This window comes from Lithobates pipiens, unplaced genomic scaffold (genome assembly GCF_037356315.1).
Source record: "Lithobates pipiens isolate NorthernLeopardFrog02 unplaced genomic scaffold, aLitPip1_a1.2 Scaffold_19, whole genome shotgun sequence".
NCBI lineage: Eukaryota > Metazoa > Chordata > Amphibia > Anura > Ranidae > Lithobates > Lithobates pipiens.
In genome coordinates this window covers 29000504-29012592 of record NW_027507764.1, presented here as the reverse complement: position 1 = coordinate 29012592, position 12089 = coordinate 29000504, and the positions used below count along the sequence as shown (strand labels likewise).

The 12089-nt window shown below is 44.5% G+C and overlaps 1 protein-coding gene across 1 annotated transcript; it reads right to left on the bottom strand.

Moving 5' to 3' along the window:
* Positions 1-2004: 2004 nt before the first annotated feature.
* Positions 2005-10943, bottom strand: LOC143995861 (olfactory receptor 10A7-like). The gene is made up of 2 exons (XM_077490589.1): positions 10840-10943; positions 2005-5588 (listed from the first exon to the last, which is right to left on the bottom strand). The coding sequence occupies exons 1-2, from the start codon at positions 10936-10938 to the stop codon at positions 4620-4622; spliced, it is 1068 nt and encodes a 355-aa protein (XP_077346715.1). The 5' UTR covers positions 10939-10943; the 3' UTR covers positions 2005-4619.
* Positions 10944-12089: the final 1146 nt, after the last annotated feature.

Sequence of the window (12089 nt, the reverse complement as noted above, 5' to 3'; positions counted from 1 at the left end):
GGAATCGTAACACACACTCTGCTCTCATGCTCTTTCGTAAGCTAAAGAAATGAGATGTCAGTTGCAGCAGTGGGGGGAAGTGGCGACACAAACCTACCTGTGTGTCTTTTTTTATCTTACTTAAAAAATAAAATAAAATAAAAAGACAAGAGGATTGCTCAGAGATGGATTGTTCTTTGTGGCAAGACTGGGCACAGATGACATGACATCCTCTACTGTACCAGGTAGAAGTCTTCATTTTAAAAAAAAAGCCACTTTAAGTTTTTTGTCTTTTACTAAAATAAATAAAAAAAATAAAATTATTAGTAGCCCAAGTAGGTGCCACTCTTCACAAATCCCTTTCTATGCTAGTAGCAATTAGTATTGTGGTGACATCCACCCGATGATGAGGGTTTTTGGCACTATGACCTTCTTTGTGATTTCCAACCAATAGTTTTAGTGTGTTCGAAAATGAATTTCCCCATAAAAAAGGGCTTTTCTTTCAATGTTGCTATTTTTTATTGAAACTCAAAAAAAATAAAAAAATAAAAAAAATAAACATAATGAATGAAAACTAGAAAAAATAAAAATAAAATATCAATAAAATCAATAGTACATATAATAATTGATCTTATGTACATAATGACACTTTCAGACTGTGATTTTACCAGGGCAGATACATTTTGACAGCTGCTTCCAGCACCAGCATTGTGGGGCTTATTTTTTTTTTCCCGTAAATAATTTCTTTTTATTGAAAATACTGTAAAACATAACAGAGGTAAATGAGCAAGCAATACAGTGGTTTTGGCCCCATTGTTACAGTGGCCGGAAGCAACAATTACACAAGAAACACAAGAGTGTGAACTGTCATTTGTTTACATCTAGACCTTAAGTCTATATCAGCACAGCTGGATTGAGCGTCTGCGTCTAGTAGCCTACTGCGCTTAAGCCAAAGAGTGCCAATTGATCGTCATTCAAACCCTCACAATGGACAGTTCTCGCTGCAGTTTGGAGCCCCACCGCCTCTGTGGTCTATGCATTGGAGGAAGGTGGACCGGGGCTCCACTTAATGGTCAACCCCGCGCACCACCTCCACCCGTACTCCCCAACCGAGGAGAGAAGGGGACAACTTAGAAAAAGCAAAAAATAAAGAGAAGAAAAGAAAAAAAAGGGGGGGGGGGGGGAAGACGGGGAGAGGAAAGAGGAAGGGGAGGAGAAGGACAAGGGGGAGAGTATCCGTATAGGGGCTTATTTTTTATGTGTAGGTTACACTGAAAATGTTGTGATCATCATTTGTTTATTTATTCTTTGTCTACGTTCTCTAGAATGAATGTGTTTATCTTTTCTTGGTCTATATTCCTTAGGTTGTATGTCAGTGTATTACATCTGTTTGGAAGTCTGACAAGTCACTCAATTTACTGACCACACATATAAACTGTTGCCAAAGAGGAGAAAATATGAATGGCCATTTAGCTGGAGCACCTCTAACAGAACAGACAAATTGTTTGATTCTTCAAGAGCAACAGTCTCCATTAAGCATAGCAATATGCCAATAGCAAGAGTTTCCACCAATCTTGGCAAGACTCGGAGAGCACCAGTCTCCACTAAGCATGGCAAGACTCTGAGAGCACCAGTCTCCACCAAGCTTGGCAAGACTTCGAGAGCACCAGTCTCCACTAAGCATGGCAAGACTCCAAGAGCACCAGTCTCCACCAAGCTTGGCAAGACTGCAAGAGTACCAGTCTCCACTAAGCATGGCAAGACTCCGAGAGCACCAGTCTCCACCAAGCTTGGCAAGACAGCAAGAGTACCAGTCTCCACTAAGCATGGCAAGACTCAGAGAGCACCAGTCTCCACTAAGCATGGCAAGACCCCGAGAGCACCAGTCTCCACCAAGCTTGGCAAGACTGCAAGAGTACCAGTCTCCACTAAGCATGGCAAGACTCCGAGAGCACCAGTCTCCACCAAGCTTGGCAAGACAGCAAGAGTACCAGTCTCCACTAAGCATGGCAAGACTCAGAGCACCAGTCTCCACTAAGCATGGCAAGACTCCGAGAGCACCAGTCTCCACCAAGCTTGGCAAGACTGCAAGAGTACCAGTCTCCACTAAGCATGGCAAGACTCCGAGAGCACCAGTCTCCACCAAGCTTGGCAAGACAGCAAGAGTACCAGTCTCCACTAAGCATGGCAAGACTTCAAACACACCAGTCTCTAGCAAGCATGACAAGACTCCAAGAGCTATAATCTCCACCAAGTATGGCAAGAATCCAAGAGCACCAGTCTGCAACAAGAATGGCAAGAGCCAAGATCATCAGTTTCCACCAAGCATGGCAAGACCCCAAGAGCACCAGTCTTCATCAAGCATTTCAAGACTCCAGGAGAACCAGCCTCCACCAAGCATGGCAAGACTCCAAGAGCACCAGTCACCAGAAAGCATGGCACGACTCCAGGAGAACCAGTCACTACTTGCTGACCAGCCGCCGTCATTATACTGCCGCAGGTTGGCATGGCTGCGCTAATCGCTGTAGCTGTACATTGGGCGCTTTAAGAGCAATAGCAGGTGTGCACACTGCCGGAGCGGATGCGCATAGCTGGCGGCCATGATGTCCGCCAGCCACCTGAGATTGCTCCACAAAGAGCCAGAATGAGCATCTGTCAATGTAAATAGACAGATTCCCATTCTTACATGGGAGTAGAGAGAGATAGTCTGTTCCTTGTGATCAGGAACAGCGATCTCTCTCTACTCCCTGTCAGTACACTCCCCCAACAGTTAGAAACACCTCCCTAGGGAACACTTAACCCCTTAACCCCTTCCCTATTAGTGTCATTTATTCAGTTAGTAGTGGCTATTTTTAGCTCTGATCACTGTATAAATGTCACTGGTCCACAAAAAAGTGTCAAACGTGTCTTTTCTGTCCACTGCAATGCCGCAGTCCCGCTAAAAATTGCTCATCACCGCCATTCCTAGTAAAAAAAAAAAAGATTATAATAAAAATGCCATAAATATATCCCCTATTTTGTAGACACTATAACTTTTGCGCAAAGCGATCAATATACACTTATTGCAATTTTTTTACGAAAAATATGTAGAATACATATTGGCCTAAACTAATGGAGAAATTTGTTTTTTTTTTATTTATATTTTTGGGTATTTATTATAGCAAAAAGTTAAAAAAAAAAATTGTGCAAAAAGTAAAAACCGCTATTTGTGGGAAAAAAAGGACATCAGTTTTGTTTGTGTACATTGTGGCACGACCGCGCAATTGTCAGTTAAAGCGACGCGGTGCCGAATCGCAAAAATGGCCTGGTCATTAAGGCGGTAAATCATTCAGGGGCTGAAGTTAAACATGGCAAGACTCCAGGAGAACCAGTTTTCACCAAGCATGGGAAGACTCCATGGGGGGAAGAAGAATAGGGGCCAGATTTTGAATGACAGATTGCTGAACACTAGCAACCATGGAAAAGGGGGGTGGGGGGTGGGGAGACAGTCTGTGGGGGATGAGGGTGGGGGAGACACAGAAAGAAGAGGAATGTGGATAGCAGGGGAGCTGGGGCGCAGCATACAGGGGAATCATACTCTCCCCTTTTCTCCTGCAAACCATTGAATGCCTGCAGGAGGGAGAAGAGGAGAAGTAGGCTTTCAGAGGCTGCAGGAGGAAAATGGAGGGCATCAGTTCCAGTGGCCCCCCCTAGAACCGCCGTCACCCTCCCTATCCATGTGCCCGGCCCCTTTAGGACGTCGGACGCATGAATTACAATTGCAGGGATAGGCGGAGGGTGTGTATTTTGAAGCATTTTGAAGCACCTGATTAGAACCAGAGGCTCTAATAGACTTCAAAATAGGCTGGGCTCGAGGCGCAGAGAGTGCGCCCTGATCCCACCCAGTTGTGTGACACTAGCGAATGAATATTCGCTATTCTCCCACATTCTCCTCCCGGCCAATCAGGAAGCACCTATTGGCCAAGGAGTCTTATGACTCCCTGGCCAATTGTGTCTCAGGATACACTTCTGGGTTCCAAGCGGCCGGAAAGGAGAAGGCCTGTGTCCTCCCTGGAGTGGCCCGTCTCCTCCTCCATTCCTCCACTAGCAGGTAAGGTGATCGCTGCTGGCTGTGTCTCCCGCCAGTGGGTGCTGCGGGGTGATCACTACTGCCTTCTGGATGTGTCAGTGTATGGGGCAGGGGATGCTGTGGGGTGATCGCCGCTGGCTGTGTCCATATCTCCCCCATGCAGGGTGGTGCTGTGGTGTGACCACGGCAACTGGGGTAGTTGTGTTGGTTGTGTCGCCCCCCTACAAAAAATAGTAGGCACCAGGCGCCACTGAGATCCTCTATATGCCGCCCCAGCCACCCCTCCTATCCAAGCCTACAGGGGAGCATCACAGACCCCCTGGAGCATGGGGCCGGGTCACAATTGTGACCCCTGTAGTTACCGCAGTGTATGGAAGTAATTAATCAAACAACAAATAATAACTTAAGAAGAACGCAAACATCCATTCTAACTTTGATCCAATGATTGTGGTCAAACGCCACAGAACTGCTGCATCAAAAGTGGCAATGGAACTCAATATCCAACTTGAAGACCCACAATGCTAGTCCACGGGAAACTTCAAAAAGCCAACATTCACCCCCATAATTCTCCTTATCTTGAATGTCCTTTAACAGCGCAATATTCTTTCATGTCAGTCACTGATGTCTTTAAAGCTTTATGAATGTCCTGATTCCTTAAAGTGTAAATTATGGGGTTTAACATGGGAAGCACCAAATAGTATATAAAGGAGAGTGCGGTATACACACTGTCACTCAGTGTCATAGTCAGTGTCAGTGCATATGAAGCAAATGGTATTCCGAAATATAAAGACACCACTAGGAGATGGGAGCTGCATGTGGAGAAGGCTTTCCGTCTCCCGGTGGATGACTTTATCCGGAGGATGGAGATTATGATCAGTATGTAGGACAAGACAATAAACCCAAAAGGTAGATTAAGCAGATAACTTATCACCCATCCGTATACGTAAAGGGGTGTTGTGTCTGACATAACACACACCGGAATAGAGAATGCGGTGAATTCACAAAAAAAATAATAGACGACAACAGGGGCACAAAATTTTAGAAGCATAAAGAAGTAAAAACAAATGGCTACAACTACAGCTGAAAACAACCAAAAGCCGATGACAAGGTACAGGCACAGTCTATTGTGCATGAGGGCAGCATATCTCAATGGATGACAGATCGCCAAATATCGGTCATAGGACATCAGCGTCAGCAGAAAAGTCTCAAAGACTAAAACAGCGTTCACTATATTTATCTGTATGACACAATCAACATAAGGAACAACGCTTCTTCCCCCTAGGATGTTTTGCAGCACCGACGGTTCAATGCTTGTGGTTCCAACAAACTCGCAAAGAAGTAAATTGCTGATCAGGAAGTACATGGGGGAGTGGAGATGAGGGCTCTTCCATATTAGAGAGATGATCAGAAGGTTCTCAATGCAGGTAACGGTGTAGATGATCAATAGTAGAAGGAAAAGTGGAATTCTGTATTCATCAAACCCATCAAACCCAACAATCAGGACTTCTACAACAATTGTTTCATTCCTTTGACGTGACACCTGTGAAAAAGTGATGGTTAATATTTTAGCACCCGGCATGATATGTAAGCACCCAGCATGTACAGTATCTCACAAAAGTGAGTACACCCCTTATATTTTTGTAAATCTTTTTTTTCATGTGACAACACTGAAGAAATTACACTTGTCTACAATGTAAAGTAGTGAGTGTACAGCTTGTATAACAGTGTAAATTTGATGTCCCCTCAAAATAACTCAACACATAGCCATTAATGTCTAAACCGCTGGCAACACAAGTGAGTACACCCCTAAGTAAAAATGTCCAATTTGGGCCCAATTAGCCATTTTCCCTCTCCGACGTCATGTGACTCGTTAGTATTACAAGGTTTTAGGTGTGAATGGGGAGGTGTGTTAAATTTGGTGTTATCACTCTCATTCTCTCATACTGGTCACTGGAAGTTCAACATGGCTCCTCAGGACAAAGAACTCTCTGAGGATCTGGAAAAAAAAAAGAATTGTTGCTCTATATAAAGATGGCCATGCAGTCGTTTAACAGGACAGGTTCCACGCAGAATAGGCCTCGCCATGGTCAATTTCCCTCCCCAATGTCAATGCCATTTTCCCTCCTCAATGTCATGTGACTCGTTAGTATTGCAAGGTTTTAGGTGTGAATGGGGAGGTGTGTTAAATTTGGTGTTATCACTCTCATTCTCTGACACTGGTCACTGGAAGTTCAACATGGCACCTCATGACAAAGAACTCTGTGAGGATCTGAAAAAAAAAGAATTGTTGCTCTACCTAAAGATTGCCTAGGCTATAAGAAGATTGCCAAGATCCTGAAACTGAGCTGCAGCACAGAGGACAAGGCCATGCAGTAGTTTAACAGGACAGGTTCCACGCAGAATAGGCCTCGCCATGGTCAACCAAAGAAGTGCGTCATATCCAGAGGTTGTCTTTGGGAAATAGACATATGAGTGCTGCCAGCATTGCTGCAGAGGTTGAAGGGGTGGCGGGTCAGCCTGTCAGTGCTCAGACCATACGTCGCACACTGCATCAAATTGGTCTGCATGGCTGTCGTCCCAGAAGCAAGCCTCTTCTAGATAATGCACAGGAAAGCCTGCAAACAGTTTGCTGTAGACAAGCAGATTGAAGACATAGATTTCTGGAACCATGTCCTGTGGTCTGATGAGACCAAGATAAACAAATTTGGTTCAGATGATGACAAGCGTGTGTGGCGGCAAACAGGTGAGGAGTACAAAGACAAGTGTACCTTGACTACAGTCAAGCATGGTGGTGGGGGTGTCATGGTCTGGGGGCTGCATGAGTTCTGCCGGCACTGGGGAGCTACAGATCATTGAGGGAACCATGAATGCCAACATGTACTGTGACACACTGAAGCAGAGCATGATCCCCTCCCTTTGGAGACTGGGCCACAGGGTGGTATTCCAACATTATAACGACCCCAGACACACCTCCAAGAAGACCACTGGCTTGCCAAAGAAGCTGAGGGTAAAGGTGATGGACTGGCCAAGCATGTCTCCAGACCTAAACCCTATTGAGCATCTGTGGGGCATCCTCAAATGGAAGGTGGAGGAGCGCAAGGTCTCTAACATCCACCAGCTGTGTGATGTCGTCATGGAGGAGGGGAAGAGGACTCCAGTGGCAAACTGTGAAGCTCTGGTGAACTCCATGCCCAAGAGGGTTAAGCCATAGTTGGGAAAAAATGGTGGCCACACAAAATATTGGCATTTTGGCCCCAATTCGCACAATTTTCACTTAGGGGTGTACTCACTTTTGTTGCCAGTGGTTTAGACATTAATGGCTGTGTGTTGAGTTATTTTGAGGGGACAGCAAATTTACACTGTTATACAAGCTGTACACTCACTACTTTACATTGTAGCAAAGTGCCATTTCTTCTGTGTTGTCACATGAAAATATATAATAATATATTTACAAAAATGTGAGGGATGTACTCACTTTTGTGAGATACTGTATATGAACCTAAAAAGACTAAGACCATACCACTGGGGATCAAAGCTTGAGACCAGAAGTGAGGACACCCGGGGGACAGTGCAGTACCACCCTCATCACAGCTCCTGCACTGCTGCCACGTTGAGACCGGAGCGTCCACTCACTCACCACTAATCACTGGAGGTTTATAGGAAGAGACAGAGGGAGCCCCCTTCTAAAGTAAAAGGTCATCGCAGCATCCTGGGGACTGGAGAGAGGGCTATTCAGGGCTGGATTAACGTAGGGGCTATTGGAGCTGCAGCTCCAGGCCCCTACCTTAATATAGGCCCAGCCACCCAAAAAGGACATGGAAAGCAATGCGCATGCACCGCCGGGGCAGGGTGGTGTGATTGATAATGGGCACTGCATGAGCAGTCCTAACAGAAGCCTGGGGCATGCCAATGCAGGGCTCTTACAGAAGTCTGGGGCTTCCATAGTGTTAGGCCTGCGCAGCTGAACTCTTTCAGCTCCGAGTGCACGCCAATGCACGCCCCTTACAGAAACCAGTATGTGTGGGGCTGCAAGCGGAGCCGAGCCAAGTACACAGTACAGTTGGCTCGGTCTTTTTCGGCAGCGCTCGCTCCAGAAACAGCAGGGAGGCAAGACTGCGAGCCGAGCCGAGCAGTCGGCTCTGTCTTGTTCGGTGGCGCTCTGTATTTTCGACTCACAGACAGTGGAGATCGGCGTATAACACGCACCCACGACTTTCCCCCCGATTTTAAGGGGGAAAAAGTGCGTGTTATACGCCGATAAATACGGTATATTGACAGCAGTCAGTGAAGAAGTCAATCTGTACAGTGGTGGTCAGCAGAGATGTATACTGTGCGTGCTGTTACATTGGAAGAAGTCAGTGGAGGAGTGAAATAGTACAGTGGAAGTTAGTGGAGAAGAATGCTATGTGACCCATTACATTGGCAGTGCAGGGGTAGTTAGTGGAGACAAACATTGTGTTAGGCATTACATTGGCAGTACAGTGGTAGTTAGTGAAGAAGAATGCTGTATGTGTCATTACATTGGCAATACAGTGGTAGATAGTGGTGACTAATGTTGTGTGTGCCATTACATTGGCAGTACAGTGGTAGTTAGTGGAGAAGAATACTGTGTGAGCCATTACATTGGCAGTACAGTGGTGAAGAATGCTATGTGAGCCATTACATTGGCAGTACAGTGGTAGTTAGTGGAGAATAATACCGTGTGAGCCATTACATTGGCAGTACAGTGGTGAAGAATGCTATGTGAGCCATTACACTGGCAGTACAGTGGTAGTTAGTGGAGAATAATACTGTGTGAGCCATTACATTGGCAGTACAGTGGTGAAGAATGCTATGTGAGCCATTACACTGGCAGTACAGTGGTAGTTAGTGGAGAATAATACTGTGTGAGCCATTACATTGGCAGTACAGTGGTGAAGAATGCTGTGTGAGCCATTACATTGGCAATACAGTTGCAGTTAGCAGATAAGAATGTTGTGTGGGCCATTACATTGACAGTACAGTGGTAGTTAGTGGAGAAGAATGCTGTGTGAGCCATTACATTGGCAGTACAGTGGTGAAGAATGCTGTGTGAGCCATTACATTGGCAATACAGTTGCAGTTAGCAGATAAGAATGTTGTGTGGGCCATTACATTGACAGTACAGTGGTAGTTAGTGGAGAAGAATACTGTGTGAGCCATTACATTGGCAGTACAGTGGTGAAGAATGCTGTGTGAGCCATTACATTGGCAATACAGTGGCAGTTAGCAGATAAGAATGTTGTGTGTGCCCTTACATTGACAGTACAGTGGTAGTTAGTGGAGAAGAATACTGTGTGAGCCATTACATTGACAGTACAGTGGCAGTTAGTGGAGAAGAATGCTGTGTGAGCCATTACATTGGCAATACAGTGGTAGTTAGTGGAGAAGAATACTGTGTGAGCCATTACATTGGCAGTACATTGGTGAAGAATGCTGTTTGAGCCATTACATTGACAATACAGTGGCAGTTAGCAGATAAGAGTGTTGTGTGTGCCATTACATTGACAGTACAGTGGTAGTTAGTGGAGAAGAATGCTGTGTGAGCCATTACATTGGCAGTACAGTGGCAGTTAGTGGGGAAGAATGTTGTGAGAGCCATTACATTGACAGTACAGTGGCAGTTAGTGGAGAAGAATGCTGTTTGAGCCATTACATTGACAATACAGTGGCAGTTAGCAGATAAGAGTGTTGTGTGTGCCATTACATTGACAGTACAGTGGTAGTTAGTGGAGAAGAATGCTGTGTGAGCCATTACATTGGCAGTACAGTGGCAGTTAGTGGGGAAGAATGTTGTGTGCCATTACATTGACAGTACAGTGGTAGTTAATAGAGAAGTATGCTGTGTGAGCCATTACATTGGCAGTACAGTGGCAGTTCGTGGAGAAGTATGTTGTTGGTTGGCGGTACAATGGCAGTCAGTAGAGAAGTATTCTGTGTGTGCTGTTACATTGGCAGCAAAGAAAGGATTTTTTACAGTGAGAAGAATGTTGTGTGTGTTGTTACATTGACAGCAATCAGTAGAGAAGAGTGCTTTGTGTACTGTTATGTGGCAGTCATTGGAGGAGAATTTGCTGTTACAATGGTAGTCTGAGATGGCCTAGAAATCAAGTGTAAGGGTAGTATAGCAAAGAATGGTGTGTGTGCTGTTACATTGGCAGCAGTATCTAAAGAAGTGAATCAGCACAGTGGCGGTCAGCGGAGACTAATGTTGTGCTGTTAGATTGGTTTGCGGTCAGTACTATGGCAGTCAGTGGAGACAAATGTTTGCTATTACATTGGTCGTGGTTAAGGAATTGATAAAATGGCAGTCAGTGGAGAAGAATGCTGTGTGTGCTGTTAGATTGGTGGTGGTCAGTAGAGAAATATGCTGTGTGGGTTGTTACATTGGTAGATCAGTGAACAGGTACAATGGAGGTCAATGGAGAAGAATGCTGTGTGTGTCATTACATTAGCAGTCAGAGTCAGTCTAGAGCTGGGCTGCCATTACTGACAGCTGAGTGGAGGGCACAATACATAGAAATTATAACAATCACCACATTTGACAATATCCGTATATACTGTAGATATATATATATATATATATAGATAGATAGATAGATAGATAGATAGATAGATAGATAGATAGATAGATAGATAGATATTATACACACATATATACACCAGTACTGGTATTGTTATTTCTCCCACTATATAGAGCAGTTTTGATCTTTTGGAATCTGTGTGTAAAAGCCATCCTTCATACAGTGACATTAGCAGAATATTTACTGTACCTTGGCACTGTTCTCCTCACTATTTATCCTGGGAATATAAAGATTTGTATTATAATGATCATCTTCCTGAGTATGTTGGTGTCCTCCATGTATGCCCATACTCCGGAGAGGTTCAGCTGAGCGTTACGTCTGATGACTTCTCACGTCACCTTTTTATATACTTTTCTGATCAATTACTTTGTTGGTAATCAATCCCAGTGGGGGGCCAATCATTTCCCAAAGGCATTCATTATTATTTTTTTCAATACTGGGAAAAAAACAACCTTGTCGCACTAAGAAAAACAAACATCTAAGTTAATCATAAAAAGTAAGAAAACCATCTAAGAACAAAGCAAAGAAATGGGGGAAATAGTTTTGGAAGGTTGTAATCTTCTATATATCTCTGTAAATATTAATCAAGGTAAAATAAAAAAAGTTCCCAAAATGTACGCTTTCAGTGATCTTATACTGTAAATATTTTAACCCCCCCCCCACCTTTCTTTAGGTGTTCATCCTTCCAGTGTGGCCTCAATTCCTATGTTGGTCTGACCTGAGCGTAGGAACGTTTTTCTTCTCTTCAGAGACCTAAATACCCCTCTTGACATTGTTGGCCATGTTCAGATCCAGATCACTGATTTTGTTTAGCAATAATGGATTTATGTGGTTACTAGTGTCAACTATGTAAAGGGGGCCAATTTTGCCCTGACATTGATCAATTTTCTTGGATCCATACCTATAGACATCACAGGGGAAAGTTGGGACCTCATTCTATATGGACCCCAAGGCAAGGAACATGAGTTCAACAGAGACACAAAGCCATAAAACTTCCCACTGATCAATATCGGCCATGCAAGGATTGCTGATTTTGGCCTGGCAATGACAGATGTCTCTGGGTCCTTGGCAGTGCTGGCTATATAAAGATCCCCGATTTTGTTCTGTCAACGATGGATGTCTCTGGATCCAGGATAATTCTATTTAAAGTGGTTGTAAACCCTTACAAACCACTTTGACCTACAGATAAGCCTAGATTAAGGCTTACCTGTAGGTCCAAGAAATATCTCCTAAACCTACACGGTTAGGCTTGGTTCACACAGGGGCGACTTGTCCAGGCGACTTCGCCGCCTGAAAAGTCGCCCCCGTTCTGTACTACGGAACCGTTCTAATAGGAGCGACTCGAGTCGCTCCGACTTAGAAAAAAGGTTCCTGTACTACTTTTGCGGCGACTTCGGGCGACTTGCATTGACTTCTAAACAGAAGTCGTTTTGCAAGTC